Genomic DNA, 17,909 nt, shown 5'->3' with positions numbered 1-17,909 from the left:
CCCCCCCCCCCCCCGCTCTATGGAGATGGGGTAAGAGGGGGGCAGGAGCAGGGGGACAACCTGACATTAGCACCCCATCGTCCTCCCCTTCCCCCTCCCCACAGGAAGCAGGAGGCTCCCGGGAGCAGCTCTAAGGCAGAGGGCAGGAGCAGCACATGGCAGTGGGGGGAGGGACAGCTGAACTGCCGGCAATTGATAGCCTGCTGGGCGGCTGCAGCACAGGGAACTTAGGGGAGCGGGGCGCTGATAGGGGGGCTGCTGGTCCACCCTGGTTCCAAGCCCCCACCAGCTAGCTCCAACGGGCTGCTCTTTCTGCAAGCAGTGAACAAAGCAGGCGGCTGCCAAACGAAGTTATATGGGAGCACTGCACAACTTTAAACGAGCATGTTCTCTAATTGATCAGCAACATAACAACGAAACAACGTTTACTGGGCTGACTTTAAGTGAGGAGTTACTGTACCTTGCAATGCCGGCTATAAAAGTGCCATGCAAATGCCTGTTCTCACCTTCTGGTGACATTGTAAATAAGAAGTGGGCAGCATTATCTCCTGTAAATGTAAACAAACTTGTCTGTCTTAGTGATTGGTTGAACAAGAAGTAGGACTGAGTGGACTTGTAGGCTCTGAAGTTTTACATTGTTTTGTTTTTGAGTGTAGTTATGTAACAAAAAAAAATCTACATTTGTTAGTTGCACTTTCACGACAAAGAGATTGCACTACAGTACTTGTATGAGATGAACTGAAAAATACTATTTCTTTTATCATTTTTACAGTGCAAATATTTGTAATAAAAAAATATACACTTTGATTTCAATTACAATATATATGAAAATGTAGAAAAACATCCAAATATTTAACACATTGCAATTGGTATTCTATTGTTTAACAGTGTGATTAAAACTGCGATTAAGTGCGATGAATTTTTTTAATCATGATGAATTTTTTTGAGTTAAATCGCGTGAGTTAACTGCGATTAATCGACAGACAGCCCTACTTACAACCATTTCATTAAGCAGCACTCATACCTGCATGCTCTGGAGCAGAGATTTCAAATTGGTCTGGGTGGCCTGTCACATGCTTTTTGCTATCCTCATGAAAATCAACACAAATTTGGCCAACATGTAAGTTCCTCAAAAACTGCTGTTTGCACATACTCAGTTGAGGCTTATTAGGGCCAGGCAGCTAAATTCTCTGAAGAATCCTTCTGAGCATGCTTTATCCCCAAAAAGCGCCTATGTGCCAACTAGACTGAGCAAGTGCCATCCTCACAGCATGACTGAGCAAGCTCCACCCCAGGGATGCAAGGACTGAGCAGGACTTGTGATTCAGTTGCTCCTCCCAGTTGCCAGGGTCTGCCTCTGGTGCCCAGACAGTAAGAAGGAAAAAGGGGATGCACCCAGACTCAAATCCAGAGGAGCAAGGAGCTGGAGGGAGGTCAGGGGGCAAGGGTAAGAACAGATGAAGACAGGAGGAAGAGGAGCAGAGTGGGACAGAGACAGGAGAGAGTGAGGTGGAAAGGAGAAAGGGGTAGTGGTGGTGCAAAAAGTTCTATTACCATTTGAGAACACTCTCCTCTAAAACCCAGAATTAAACCCAGGATTTACCAGTCCTCTGCTGTCAGCAAACAGCTGCAAAACTCATTGGAAGTGTGCATCTAATCCCCTCGAGTGGCTGGTTCACAGAGAGGATAATAGTGTACTACTGTTATCAGTTACTCCTTCAGTTCAAGTGACAGAGGTCTGTGCTGTGGATCTAGAGGTTCCAGTCCTGCTGGTGACCTATGTGGGAGGGGGGGGGGGGTCAATATGTTCAATAGATGGGTCTTCTTGTTTCAATAAGTTTTTTTTTAAAATGTAGGAAATTTCACATAAAACTACATTAAAAGAATGTTAAGCTTGCAAAGTCAAGCATTCAGAAGTTAGGAAATGCCAGAATTCCTAACTTCTACAACCCTAATTCAGCCCCTTGTGCATGTGTATTATCATACCATCTTTACATCACATTTTCCCACAGGATCCTGCCTCATTCTGTGCACAAGATGAACCATGCTCTAGAATGAATCAGGGTTGTGTAGTGAAGGAGGCTATTACCTGCAGGGCCTTGCCTCATGTGTTGCAGAAGCTGGAAAGTGAATAGTGAATGAGGCAGAGGACTGCAGGAAGAGAAAAGATGGTCTCATGGTTAAAGCTGTTGAATGCCACCCTGGAAAACTGAATTCTATCCCTGCCTCAGTCACAGAGTCACCATGTTATGCTGGGTAAGTCTTTGAAACCAAATTTGTAAAGGTGAGCACTAATTGTACTCCTCATTTTCTGGGTGCCTAAATTAAGACATCAGGGGCCAGATTTGCTGAAGTATTGAGCAATGACTTTGATCGATCTGAACTGGTGACAGAGAAACCTACTGGATTTCTATTAAGTGTACAAGAAAGGAAAGTTAAAACTTCTATCAAACTTCTCAACAGCTGTATAGAGAAAAATATTTCATCTTACCAAGCTCATTCATCGCATGCCTGTGTTCTTCATCAAATGAAAGTTTCATCAGAACACACACTGCAGGACAGATCTGATGTTCAACTGGAGCTGGCCCTGTCCCCGAAAAAAGGGAACAATTAATATTGACTTGGTATATTAGAAGGGCATTATCAAAAAGATAAGCCTTACCAAGAGATTCAAAGGTTAAGGTAAATATTTAGATCACTTTTTCAGGATTTGGATCACTGAGAAAATGCAAGAGAAGACAAAAGTCACTGATCATTCTAACAAAAACAATTTCCATACTCACAGACTTACAAGACACAAATTTTAATGCTAATGAATTTAATTTCCTAATTATCTTGACAATGGCTTTGGAGTGTAGAGAGTGGGATAGGTTAGGTTTTCTGGTTGTGTTTAATAATGCAGTATCAAAAATAAAATTGTCTTGTTCCTTCCTTCTGAAGGATAATCAGCATTATCTCACACTAGGAAGCATTTGTAGTTCTAAACATTTTTGTACCAGATTTTGTCTAGGCCATAGATTGTGTTAGGATGTCATCATGAGCTCTGATTCTGCAGTCTGATCCCTGTAGTGAGATCAGATTGCATCTTGCACCAATGCCAATCCCACTGATTTCAATGGTACTTCCTGTGGGCATGAAGAACCACCAACATAGAACATATTGGAGGATCAGGGCCTGCTTTTGTAATTTTCCCTTAAATCAGAAATGCAGTTAGGGAAGTTAAAGGGTTACATAAATTTTCAAACCTATCTGAAAAAATTTCATTTTACATTGACAAGGCTGTGATTGTATGTCAGAAACATCAAACAAATATCAAACTGTGTTTTTAATAGTTGTTTGCATTATACTGAATTGATTGGAACAAGATTGCTCTTTTTGTGCCTACCTTAACCTCCCCAACAACCAACCAAACAAGCAACCAAAACAAAACGGGATGAGAAAAAGGTAGGTTTAAAAAAACAACAAACTTTTGTGCATTCAATGTTCAGAACATACATTAAAACAAGACAAAATAGCAGTGAGCATGAATACAAATTTGTATAGAGTATACAAAAAAAATCACTGGGATTATACCTTTTATGAGATAGACAGTCAATGATTTAAAGAGCAATCTTCCACAGAGCATTTACAGACAGCACGTATTACAGATGAGACATTCTGTTTTCAGATATTACTTTGATTTTTGTTTAAAAACATTTCATATGAAAAAAGATCCTTAATTCAGGTATATTTCTACCATACCCAAAAATTCAGCTTAAAATGGAACTCTCTGTTTTAAAATTTTTGTATAATATATTGTTAGCCATTTTTAAAGCATTATGACAGACATACTTGGATTTTTGTCTTGGTCCATGCCTTGTTCATGTGCCTCCTGCCATTCCCAACATGTTTCACAGTAAGCTCGGATCTGTTCCAAAAGATGGAGTACACGGATTTCCCGTCTGCCTCGCTTATCATCAGGCTGTGAGTGAATGATGTTATGCAGTGCTGCACTGGCTCTGGCACGGGCCTCCTTACTGCCCCGAGAGTTTCCTAATAACACAGAGTCTTTATCGTTGCCATGTAAAAGCTGGATGAGGAGAGGAAGACATCCAGACTGACGCATGGCTATGCAGCTGTCTTGGGAGCTAGACATAGCTAGCAAAGTTCGTGACATGTCATCCTTATCATGAGTACCAAGCATTGACAACAAAGAATACACCATTTCCACCTGTAGGCCAAATGATTTTAAAAACACAGTTACATTTTCTAAAAAAAAGATACATCAAATTGAAATGAAGTGATGGATGATCTATAAATCAAGAAAAAAATCCCCCCCCTACCCTCCAATTGTGCAAGAATCTGTATCATTTTTAAAAAATAATTGCATAATTATTACTGGTTCTTTGCTGTTTAAAACATTAATTATAATGAATCCACTTGGTAGTAATGTGAATGAAACAACAGTGATATCTGATATATACTTTTGTTCATCTAGACCTCTACTGAACAGTTCTGGATTTTCATTGTACTAAAGGATTAAAACAATAGCATATGAATGAAAATGTGCTACCCAATAATGTTTTAGCCTGAGCAAGCCAGGATATGTCTACTATGAATTCTTTTTCTCTCAGATATTTATCTACATGAATAATACTTTCATTTAAAGGCTGCTCTCCGATGACAAATAATTTGCTAGAGTGCAAGTTAAATATGTTTATAGAGCCATAGTTTCCAAGGCCAGAAGACCCATTGTGATCATCTAGTCTGACCTCCTGTACAGCACAGGCCATAGAACTTCCTCAAAATAACTCCTAGGACAGATCTTTTAGAAAAATATCTAATCTTGATTTTAAAATGGTCAGTGATGGATAGGGCTCTGTGTCTGTCACAGATTCTGTGATTTTCTGCGACCTTCGTGACTTCTGCAGGGGCCAATGTGGCTGACTCCAGGACCGTCCAATCTGCTGGCTCTGGGGCCAGCTGCTCAGGTGACCCCTGGGACAGCCACACCAGCCGCTGCTACATTAACTTAAACAGGATCAATCTCAGGCTGACAGGTCTAGAATTACTGAGGTTGTCCCATTTACCCTTTTTTAAAAATTAACACAAACGTTAGCTTTTTTCCAGTTTTCTGGAACTTCCCCAATGTGTCAAGACTTATTGAAAAATCAACATTAATTGTCCAATGAGCTCCTCAGACAACTCTTTAAAAACTCTTGGATGCAAGTTATCTGAACCTGCTGATTTAAAAATGTCTAACTTCAGTAGTTTCTGTTCTCCTCCTCCAGAGATACTAGTGGAATGGAAAGAGTGTAATAATCATAATATGGAGAGACTAGATCAACTGTTTCTTCCCCAAATATAGAACAGAAATATTTATTGAACACTTCTTCCTTTTTTGCATTATTATTGATAATTCTACCATTTCCATCTAGTAATGACTGATATCATTGTCAAGATTCTTTTTATTCCGAATACATTTAAAAAAACTCCTTCTTAGTGTCCTTAACTCTGCTGGCCAGAGATTTCTCCTTGTGTCCCTTGGCTTCGCTTATTAATTTTCTACAGTTCCTAACTTCTGATTTATATTCATTACTGTCAACTTCCCCCTTTCTTCTATTTGTTATATAATTTAAACAAAAAAAATTTTTTTTACAGCTGCTTTCATTTCCCCTCTAAACCAGTTTGGTGTTTAAACCAGCACAGCCTTCTTCTTCAATTGTGGCTTTTGGGACATCTAGTAAGGTGTTCTTAAATGAGTCCCAATTATCATTCACATTTTTCTGATTAAATTCTTTCTCCCAGATGATCTGGTTCATAATTGTTTTCAGCTTTGTTTTCAGCTGACCATATTAAAGTACCAAATATACATATTACTGGGATACCAAATTCAGAGCACCCTCGTGGATTTCACATCTAAGTATTAATTTAGGAGGGATTCTTGAGGCAGTCACATAAAAACATTAAAAACCCATGGTTTGAGAAGCTACTCATAAGCGGGCTACCCAGTTGGGACAGGGAAGAAGCAGTTGATGAGTCTCTGCAGAGTGATACCCATATGTACCAGCTAGACAAGAAATCAGATTTGCCAAATACTAAGTTAGATCAGATTCTCTAATCCTAGCTAAATTGCTGCAAATGGTCACAAGTTCAACAAAATATCCTATGACATACATGAGAAAATCTAATATCACTGAAGATAAGATCAAACCACTGTGTTATACAAGATGTAAAAGTTTGAGTGCGTCTTGGTAATTTATACTAGATTGAGTATTCAGAAAATCACGTATTTTACTAACACTATGATAATCAATGAAATCGCTGAAAAAGTAGACGTATTAAACATTGTAAAGTTATATGATCATATGGATCCACAAACTATTTAATATTAAATGTAAAAATGATAGAATCAAAACCTGACAGAGCCCGTGAGCCAGCTTTGTGACAGTACAATGGCAGGTGCCTGAGAAATGAGGTTTAGAGAGCCTCACTTTCTGGACTGGGAACAGTCAGATATGTTATGGAGTTGGCACACTTGTACTCTCAAAAGAGAATGTACTCTGCTTAATGTATGCCTCTGGGCAGACACCTGTGGCAGCAGCTTTAAAGCTTGTCTACACAGAGACGTTAGTACACAGCAAGTTAGGGTGTGAATTTACAGCACACTAGCTAGTCTACATTAACTTACTCGTCACTTTACTGTGCAGTAAGTGTCCACACAGGGAATTAGTGTGTAGTAGTTAATGTGCTGTAAATTCACACCCTAACTTGCTGTGCACTAACTTCCCTTTTAGACAAGCCCTTACGGTCTACCTCAGAGACTAGGTCCACTAGTGACCGTGGTCTAGAAGAAAAGGATTATGTAAATTTGTACAGCCTAATGCAGCACATGGCCCATCAGGGTAATCCTCTGGCGGGCCGCAAGACAGTTTGTTTACACTGACCGTCCGCAGGCACGGCCGCCTGCAACTCCCAGTGGCCACGGTTCACCGTTCCCGGCCAATGGGAGCTGCGGGAAGCAGCAGCCAGCACGTCACCGCGGCCCGCGCCGCTTCCCACAGCACCCATTGGCTGGGAATGGCGAACTGCAGCCACTGGGAGCTGCGGGCGGCCATGCCTGCAGACTGTCAATGTAAACAACTGTCTCGCGGGCCGCCAGCAGACTACCCTGATGGGCCATATGAGGCCCATGGGCCGCAGGTTGCCCACCACTTGTCTAGTGCCTCTAGACCATTGGGTCTCAACCTATTTACCATTGTGGGCCACATATGCCACCCACAATGTGTTATGTGGGTCGCATCCAATACTAACTGTATGGCCCTGAGAACGTCACATGGGCTGCAGCTCTGTGCTGATTGGGCTGCAGGATGAGAACCACTGCTCTAGACTGTAAGCTCTCATGGCCTGCTATTAGCACAGTTTACTTAGTGGACAGCATAGTCTACAATAACTGCATAAAATAAATAATAATGTATTCACTGACATATGAGTGTTGTAAGGGTTCTCTGCAGAACTCCTCTGAAACCATGTCCCTGACATACTATGGATTCATTTTGGGAAAATCTCCCATCTCTAGATGATTTTATTTATTTATTTTAAAGAATCAACCACATAAAATTAAAGTATTGAATACTGAGACATTGGAGAGAAATAGTTTTGATGTCCAAAAATCCTACTGGTGACATTGCGTCTCTTGAAGAAGGCTCAGACATTGAGCCTTCTTCAGATATTGCTAAACTAATATTTTTAGTCCTGCTCATAGGAGCCGACTCCGTGGGTGCTGTAGGGCTGGAGCATCCACAGGGAAAAATTAGCGGGTGTTCCGCCCCCACCGGCAGCCAAGCTCCCCCTGCCCCTGCCCCCACCCCCTCCGCACCTCCTCCTGCCCCAAGTTCACTGCGTGCCTGCTCCTCCCCCCCTTCCAGCGCTTCCTGCCCAGTGCCTAATAGCTGTTTGGCAGCACTTAGGACTTTCTGGGAGGGAGGGGGAGGAGTGGGGACACGGCGTGCTCCAGGGAGGAGGCGGTAAAGAGGCGGGGCAGGGGTGGGGACTTGGGGGAAGGAGGTGGAATTGGGGCAGGGCGAGGTGGTGGTTGAGCACCCATGGGGCAGAGGGGAAGTTGGCGCCTATGGTCCTGCTGATATGGAAGCAATTTCTATCTACACTAGAAAGAAAACTGAAGGATTCAAGCTTCTCCACTTCTCCCACCCCACCTTTTTTAAAAAAATTATTCTGTATAGATTGCACTTAAAATTTCTAATACCATACTCTGTAAAGACTTAATGAAATGTTTGATGTAATCAATATATCTTTGCTACCTCTTTGGTACACAAATTGTGTGATTGATAGTAATGTTATAAATTTTTGCACTTTTAAATAATGAATAATTAATACAGAAAGTGTTTTTTCTGCCCAACACACAGTTCACAAAAAAAGGAACTCCTTAAAGTCTTTGCATTGATGTGTCTCATTTACCTGCTGCTAAGAACAAATACATGCTGGAATTCTACTTTTGGCACAAAATGAGGTCCACTTGAACCTATCTTTTCATTTCAAAAATGGAAGTGAGATTATGAAATTTTACTGCAATGCTAAATTTCCAGTTTCCTTTAATTTAACACCTCTTTAGTCAAATGAGACTGTTTCTTTCACATATTGTAACTATGTTAGTGACACAATGTTGATTTAGTAGCATCAATGGCTCAGGTCACATTTTAGAAAGTTTCTCAAAAACGACATCTATTTCAAGAATTCAGTCTTGTATGAGCATTTCAAATACCAAAAAATTGGTCTTTAGGATGGGTTCATTTTCACCAATCATCTGGATCATCTAATAACAATACAAGGTTTTAAGGTGCTCCAACAATTTCCTGCAATCAAATTTTATTCATTACAAATAATTCTACCAACGGGAATTCATATCTTCTTCTAAAATTGAAGGATTTTTAATGCATATTTTTAAAAGCCTGAGAAAAACTATTAAAAAAATTAAATTCCATTAAATTAGTATGTGTGGAAAGATCATTCAGTGAATATAATAGTACTGGTAGAAACAATGAAGTTATTGTATTAGTAAAAATGTAGCGTTAGCGACCTGTGGTTTGTAATCTTCGGTTACCTTGGTACCCAGATGACTTGTCAGTCTTCGAGGAACAGAATAGGTACTCATAACACTGGCTGTTTCATGGTCCATTCGAGCAGTTGAACCCTACAAGTTTAAAGAACAATTAAGTAGCATCCAAAAGTCTTTTACTGAAGGGCCAACTGTTGACTATTTTAGTTTCAGCATTTGACTATTTAGTCATGTTTGCAATCATAATTTGTCACCCTGTGTTTTAATTAATACGTATCTGCAATACAGTTTGGAAGTTACTTAAATAAAATTCACAAAGATGGCTTATTACTCATTTGTCCCTTAATTCTCTCTCAAAGCAGTTCTACAAAATTAATTCTAATTATTGAGTTAGTTTTAAAATAACTACTTTTATCAAGAGAAAGGAGAATTGAAATAAACAACAACAACCAGCAGATAAAAGCAAGAACAAGGGACTACAAACCAGACTCTGCTTTTAGGCCATTTTTTACAGAACAAGTAGGAATTCTGCATCAGTGATATTACAGATCCGGACCCTGCTTCTCACAACCCCACAAACTCAACCACTTCAGAATACAACTAGTCATTCAAAAATTGACAAGGAAAGAGATTCTGTGGGGTCAAAAAGGAAAGCTGCTAGGCAAATCTGTGGCGGATACAGTTCTGGTTTGTCGAGCAAAAAGAGGTTAAACAGTGTTTTTTAACTTTTTTATTTATTGGAGATCCTCTAGAAAAAACACTGTGGATGGATGCCCCCTTTGGCTCTATCTGGACACCATCAAGTTGTCACCATTACTTTTTTTGTCCCCTTTGCCTCTTCCCTGTTCTTTATTCTTCTCTTTTCTTCTTCTTGTCCTATTTTTTATTTTATGTAGATTTTTTTCCTTTTTTTGGCTTCTGTGTATATATTTTTTTAAAAGTTCATTCTAGTTGTTTGCTTCTGATCCCTGATAGAGCCCTTCTCATTCACTTAATGGAAGGTTACATGCTGTTTAGGGCATCTAAGAGTAGCTCTATTGAGTTGGACTGCATGTTATCTCACGACTGAGCTGAGTGCCAGCAGAGAATTTTAGCTGAGTTGGTGCATGGGCCTGCAGCTCTCTACTAGGTGAGCTTCTACCATAGTAGCTACCTACAATAGAGCGAAGGCAGGAGACTTCCAAGGAGCTTCCCATCCTTTGACCTGTAGCTCTGGTAACACATTACTAATGGGACATAGTAAGGGGATGATGTATCCGAAATCATGCAGTCTCTCCATTCAGGCCAACAGCACAAAACAAACAATGGGGGAGGGATAGCTCAGTGGTTTGAGCATTGGCCTACTAAACCCAGGGTTGTGAGTTCAATCCTTGAGGGGGCCACTTAGGGATCTGGGGCAAAAATCAGTACTTGGTCCTGCTTGTGAAGGCAGGGGGCTGGACTTGATGACCTTTCAAGGTCCCTTCCAGTTCTAGGAGATAGGGTATCTCCATTAATTAATTTATTTATTATTTATTTAAAAACTTCTAGTTCTTCCAAAAGTTAAAAGATTAAATTCTCTCATGCTTTTCTAGGCCTCTAGAACCCCCCCCCCCCAGTTTTAAAGCTCCTTCTCCCTAAGGCATAAATGCTTTTCTTGCAGTTCAAAGGAACTCTTATACTGACCACAAGAGTCACAGCAGAGAGACGTTAGACACTCTTGCCCCTCTGGGGCTGAATATTCTGCCTCTGCAGAAATCTCAGATCGCTGCTAACCTGGACGTCAGGAAGTAGGGATCTTGGATAGTTATTGCAATTTGCTTCTGTATTATCAGTGAAAATATTAACATAATCAGTCAGCGTCAGACGTTATTGATAAGATCGAAGGACAATCATCAAAATGTTATTGTTTTAAGATATGGCTATTTTTAGCAGCTTTTAAAAATTATGGCTATTCATATAGATACAGATATTCTACAGTGAATATTAACTTTACAACTGATTTTTTACTGAAATGACTACTAAATAATTGTTTTTTAAAAGCTGGTATTTAAAACTAGAATAGGGAATTAAAATCTTAATCCCAAACCCCACCACCAGGCTAAACGTTTAATAGAACTATAGCAAATCAAATTCAAGTTTTTTATACTCTTAGCGAGCCTCTTTAGCTTTTTCTGTTCTCGAGTGGTTCCCCTCCTTCTCAGCAAACAAGTGAGAGTAATTAAAGAGAATCTGTTTAATAGAAGAGAGACATATCAAAAATACGTGGCATACTTGTACAGTGGGTACTGTGATAGAGACTTAGGCTTTGTCTGCACTAGCATTTTTGTCGGTAAAACTTTTGTCGCTCAGGAATGTGAAAAAAACACATAAGTTTCACCAACAAAAGCGCCGGTGTAGACAGAGCTATGTCAATGGGAGATGCTCTCCCACCAACATAGCTACTGCTGCTCATTGGGTCGGTTTAATTATGCTGGTGGGAGATCTCTCTGTTTTAAATGTAGTTTTTTTTTTTTTTAAATATACTAGTTTTAAAAGATTATGCAAACTAGAAACAGAGAATGAGTAAGAAGTTCTTCAGTATGATCTTAGGCCAAAATTTTCAAATATAGGTGACTAAAGTTAATTGCCTAAATTCTTATTTATGCACCAAAGATTGTCACAGATGCTGAGCACCCACCACTCCGCTGGCATTACGGGGAGCTATGGTGCTCAGTTTCTCTGAATATCTGACCACTGGCTAAGTGACCCCAACCCTGCAACTGATCGTGCAAAAAAATAAAAATAAATTATTTTCAAACTATTTTATTCCCTCACGATCATTTTTCCCAAACAAAACGTTTTCTAAGACCTAATTAACAGCTGTTTTAAATGAAGCCATATTTCCTTGAAGTGCTTTATAAATTGCCAATACAGTGTAAGAAAAACAACTTAGTATTTCTACCATTTATGGACAAACAGAAAGAAAATGTTTGCAACACAGTTTTGAAAAACAATTAGACAATGAACATAACAACAATACTTAGAACTTCTTAACACCTTCTATTCAAGAATCTCAAAGTGCTTTACAAACATTAATGAATTAAGTCCTACAATATACTTGTGAGGCAGGGAAGTATCATTCTCATTTTAAAAACAAGGAAAACAAACACTGATCAGATATTATGTAATGGAGCCAAGAACAGACTCTTGACTCCTCAGCCTGTGTTTTAGCAAGACCATCCCTGCCTATGGTATACAATTTGTCTGTGAATAAAAACAGTTCTACAGTACAACAGAATAAAGTGAAGTTACATATTGAATAGCAGAATAACTACTGCTCAGGTTGTAAATTCTATCAAAGCCTACTTTTGGTCACATAATCTCATTGTAAAATTTGCCCCAAATTTAGATTTTACAAAAACAAGGTTTTACAAAACTTAGAAATACTTCCATAATTTTTTAAAAGTCCATCTGAAGCAGTTTTATAAACAAAAAGACCACCACTCTCCTGCAGCATTTGCCATTCAAACATTACAGAACTCTGAATTTGAATGGGGAACTAACTATAAATAAAAGTTTCAGTTGGGGTCTGTCTATACAGGAAATCTTTCCAGTTATACTGAAATAAGAGTGGCTCTTTTCAGCTTAGCTTAAATAGCTTCTAAAGCAACATAAACTAAGTCACAAAAAGTCTTTCTGATTCTAGAATAAGTGTCCACATGGGAAATTACACTGGTATAACTATAGCAGTTTAAATTCACACCTTTCCTTATACAAGTATAACTTTTCCATATAGACAAGCCCTTATTTCCCTTGTCCAAGATGAGAGAAATTAAAAAATTAAAGAAAGTTTGTAAACAGTGAAAAGTATAGTAGACGTCTACAATTCTTTCAGTTTTAATAATCCAAGGTATAATTATTAATATATGGCTAATACTATTCTTATGTTGACAGCATCTCTTTCAACTCAACTTGATTTCAAGTTGTGATCTCAGGGTTACACACTCAGTGTATTTTTTTTTTATTCAAAATGTGCCAAAAATGTTACACTATTGATTAATTGTAATATGTGCATTCTACCCAAGAAGATAAAAAAATGGCAAGTTGGAAACGCTAGATATTAAAGCCCATTATGGTGCAGACAGAAATAGCACACATTTTTCTATTCTGTCCCAACAATTACACCTCTACCTCGATATAACACTGTCCTCAGGAGCAAAAAAATCTTACCGCGTTATAGGTGAAACTGCGTTATATTGAACTTGCTTTGATCCACCGGAGTGCGCAGTCCCGCCCCCCCGGAGCACTGCTTTACCGTGTTATATCCGAATTCATGTTATATTGGGTCGCATTATATCGAGGTAGTGGTGTATATCAACCCTGACCTGGACAGGCTATTTTCTTCAGAGCTTAGAGGTAGTTAACATGCTAACTGAGTCTTTTGGCCCCTTCTACTTTGAGGTTGCCAAGAGGCCCAAATCAAACCCAATTATCTTTATTACTGGTGCACTAAGGACTTAACTGAAATCACTACTACCAAAAATAGGTAGCAACTGATTTGACAAACTGGCAAGAGACCAAAGTTGATAACTTACATGCTTCTTGTGTAGACTCTCTTCTCTTCCCAATTCTCATGTGCACTCCTTCCCTTCACCCACCTTGCTTCAATCCCATTCTTGTGTAGCATCTTTCCCTACAATTTCCTCTTTTATTCTCCTTCCTTTTAATCTTATATTCTTTCATGCCCTTGTTGTTGTTTCATCTGTGCTTTATTTTTTCTTCCTTTATATTGTTTTCCTGTATTTTGATGCAGTTTACTAATAAAGCAGTGAAATTCATCAAAATCCTACAGACAGGTTGCAAAAATCAAGATTTTAGTAAAGTTCATTTTGCTGTCAGCACAGTACAGCAGAGCAGAGGATGTGAGGTGGTACAGAAGAGAACATGACTGAGTCCTGAAAAATACTGTCCCCAATGGGCAAATTGTCAATTCGCATTGCTCATCTTACTGCAAAACTAGCCCCAAACAATTAGTTTGCTTTTTTTTTTGCACTCTATTTAATCCTCATTGCTCAAGGATACAAGGTGGATTGATCTGGGTTCCCAGAAATAAAACACTAGTGCCCAATCCATTAAGCCTCCTTTTCCTACCCTTGCACTAAAAGTAAATAATCCCCTTATGTCTCATAGCAGCACAAATTCAGATCCCACAGCCATAGTATTTTCCTCCTGTAGCTTGATATTAACTCAAAACTGCTCACATTCTATGCCCAAAACATCAAAGTAAGAGAGCTACTCCTTAACAGATAGGATTCTTCCTGGGTACAAGACAGGCACTCCTTTCCTCCCCCTCCAAAAAATCTCTCTTGTGCAAAATAACTTCCCATTCACACGAGAAAGAACATGTGGCCACAATGCATGAATTATTTAAACATGCTTTCAGCCCAAAAGCATCACTGAACTATTTTTTCTCCTTTAGAATAATGCTGTCATCAGGATTAGAGTAGGGGCCTCAGGCAACTGCTCAGATGTAGCAAAGAGAATTGGATTCCAAACTGTGATCAAATATATCTTAATAGAAAAATTAGGGACTGTGCTTAATGTTTAATCTAATCAAATATTTGAGCCATACCACAGACATAATCCTTCTCACAAATCATTGTGTGTACGATGCTTTAAAAGAGTTTGAAATAATTCCACAAACACAAAGTAACAAACAGAAAAATCTTACATATGAATTGCACTGTCATATTATTGTTTGAGGTTATGAGAATCTGAATTACTAAAATGAAAGTCTGAGCAATACTTGGAGATGATGAAGCAAGTGGTATTACAGCACAGTAAAATAAATCCATAATTAAATTATTTAGTCAAAGAAAACTATCCCTACTCTTGATGAATATTAAAGAAATTTACATTTAAAGAATTTAGTGTAGTCTTATATTTCACCCCATAATATATTTCAATATTAAAGGAATAGCAATGACAAATATGAAATGAGCATGTACATAACCCTTCAGCACACATGCAGAAGGTTACCTCTGATGAGATTTTTGGTTCCAGGGGTTTATGTAATGCATTTAACTAAGAAACAGGAATTATTTGTAATTATTTATAATGAGAAACTTGTCACTTAATTTTTTAAATAGTGGTGTTTTCAGTGATCATTTCTGAACTGAAATTTTTGAGTAAATTCCATCATTAAATCATAACAAACACAAATACCTACAAATAGGAAAAAATCAGTTTTTCAATGAAACTATTTGCTTATCCCCGCTTAAACGTATCCATGTTAACCATTTTAAACAAAAGAAAATAGAGTCTTGTGTTATGGAATATTTAAATATTCCATCTCATTAAAATATCCTTTGTAACAGCTTTGAGAGCTTTCTTCCCTCCCAACGGAAATAAAGAAAAATGTCAGCCTTTTCAGAATTAATACAGCTGAAGAAATCCATTGAAGCACAATTACATAGCTACAGCAGAATTTCCAGATCACACCCATAAAAGCGACATATTTCTTATATTTAAAAATGTTACCAATAAGTATTTACTTTACCTGACCACTACCAGTAGTTGCCATGCTGATTTCTGCTGCTCCTTGACCTTCATTCTGCCTCTCTGCTTCATGTGAGCCTGAATCATGCTTGCTTTGAGGTGCCCTCTGTTAATGCAAGAGTTTATGGCATTACATATAGAAATGGAGTACACTTTATCAGTCAAAGCTTTCTAAGCCGTGAATGCATCAATGTCGTAGCTTCACAAAGCCATTGAACTGTGCTTTGTATTTCATAACCTCTAGCCTCAATAATTAGCAGCTGAGACTGACTGTCTTAGCGAAATTGCAAGATGAAAGTGAAGCATGTCCTCTGAGGATTATAGCCCTGTAAGACAAAGGATTTGCTGTGAGACACAGAAACACCATCCTCCACCAGCTGTGCTCACATCACTATCAGAAGTATAACAGAATTGGAGCAAACAACTGTCTACTCTGCAATGTCACACAATCTATGCATTTACTGGAGGCTAAGGCTAGTACAGTTAAATTATTACTTAAACTTCACAACCAAATACAAACACTTTCTGGGTGGATAGAATGATACACAGACAGTATATCTATACCATACTAAAGGAATCCACATTTTATTGTTAATGTGAGCAACACAAGTGTATCCGTCTTAATGTGAACAAAGCTTTAACGATATGCTCATACCAAACCTAATCACTGTATACCAAAATAAATACAAATGATGTAGAAAACCTGGTGAAAACTTCTTTATGGAAGTAAAATCTTCCTCTGTTTAACTAATGAAAACTAGATTCTTGTCACTACCACTTAGAGTGATCAGAAGATGATGATCAAAATTAGAATTGTAAATAGAGTAAAAGCTGTGTTATCCAGCACTTTACCAACCAGAAAACTCTAGAAACCGACATTTCGGGTTGCTAATGCAACGGCCACGGGGGCTCCATACACCGCCCCTGCCCCGAGCGCTGGCTCCGCAGCTCCCATTGGCCTGGCCGCGCCTCCGCCTAGGAGCAGTAGGGACATGTTGCTGCTTGCTGGGAGCCGCCCAAGGTGAGCGTCCCCCGGATCCAGCACCCCGAAACCCGTCTTGCACCCCAACCCCTGCCCCGAGTCCCTTCCCACACCCAAACTCCCTCCTGGAGTCCATGCCCCTTGCCCCCTGCCGCACCGCAACCCCCAGCCCTGAGTCCCCTCCCGCACCCAAACTCTTAGTTAACCGGAATTTTTGGTAGTCCCTCTAAGGACTTGTCTACATAATGCTTTAGTCTGCCCCAGAGGGGTGTAAATTTTAGCCCACATTAGTGTGTCGCAAACTAACTGGTTCACATGGATCCTAAAGTTCCCTAGTGCAGTGGTCTCCAAACTTTTTTGATCGCGCACCCCTATCAGTAAAAAATTTTTGAGCATGCACCCCCTGTCGCGCCAGCTCTACCATTTTTGCCAAAGCAAAAAAAAAAAAAAACGCCCCGGGCCCCCCCCCCAACGACGAAAGCGAAAAAAAAAAAAAAAAAGCGCTCCTCCTGCTGCGCACCCCCAAGGATCCTCCTGCGCACCCCCTGGGGTGCACTCACCCCACTTTGGAGACCACTGCCCTAGTGCATGTTAACATACAGTATGTTTATACCATACTAAAGGAATCCTTTCACATTTTATTGATAATTGATCTCCCTACTGTGGATTCACTCTCTTATGGCATGCTTTTTTGGTAGCAGACCCTTTAAATTTGGGGAGAAGCTGCTGCTGAAGTGGCCATTTTACATGTGACTATTGCAGGCTGCACCTGGGTTAATATCAGTATTACCACCCCCAAACACTGAAAAAAAAAATCCCGAGTCAACCTCCAAAAATCATAATTAAAATAAAAGATTAAATCATTTTTAATCTGTCTGATTCCTGAACTTCCCCTACCCGCCAATATGTGTGTGAGACAATCACAATGTTGTCAAGTCTCCCCAGTTTATAGCAAGTAAGAAGATTCTGGCCCCCAGTACAAGAACTCTGGCTAGAGCAGAGGTGGGCAAACTATGGCCCGTGGGACCGTGCTGCCCGGCTCTTGAGCTCCCGGCCGGGGAGGCTAGCCCCCGGCCCCTCCCCTGCTGTGTCGTCCCCCCCCGCCCCCCCGCTCCGCCCTGCCGCAGCCTCAGCTCGCCGTGCCGCCAGTGCTCTGGGTGAGGGGGCTGCGAGCGCCTGCTGGGCAGCACGGCGGGCTCTGGCCAGGCAATGCGGCTGCCAGACATGCTGCTCTGAGTATGGTAAGGGGGCGGGGAGTGGGGGGGGGGGGTTGGATAAGGGGCAGGAGGTCCCAGGGGGCAGTCTAGGGGACAGGGAGCGGTTGGATGGGGCGGAGGTTCGGGGGGGGGGGGG

General features: G+C 40.1%; 1 protein-coding gene across 1 annotated transcript in view; it reads right to left on the bottom strand.

Moving 5' to 3' along the window:
* The window catches only part of APC (APC regulator of WNT signaling pathway), a 127,693-nt gene that overhangs the window by 22,467 nt on the left and 87,317 nt on the right, over positions 1 to 17,909 (bottom strand). Inside the window, exons 7-10 of the mRNA XM_026649200.1 lie at positions 15,576 to 15,680; positions 9,101 to 9,190; positions 3,832 to 4,210; positions 2,492 to 2,587 (exon numbers count right to left, since the gene is read on the bottom strand). Coding sequence (XP_026504985.1) covers positions 2,492 to 2,587; positions 3,832 to 4,210; positions 9,101 to 9,190; positions 15,576 to 15,680 — 670 coding nt within the window. The remainder of the gene's footprint in view (positions 1 to 2,491; positions 2,588 to 3,831; positions 4,211 to 9,100; positions 9,191 to 15,575; positions 15,681 to 17,909) is intronic.

The sequence above is a fragment of the Terrapene carolina genome, unplaced genomic scaffold (assembly GCF_002925995.2).
Source record: "Terrapene carolina triunguis isolate 2854851 unplaced genomic scaffold, T_m_triunguis-2.0 Scaffold69, whole genome shotgun sequence".
NCBI lineage: Eukaryota > Metazoa > Chordata > Testudines > Emydidae > Terrapene > Terrapene triunguis.
Note: the sequence above shows the minus strand (reverse complement) of the source record. Positions and strands in the feature narration are given on the sequence as shown.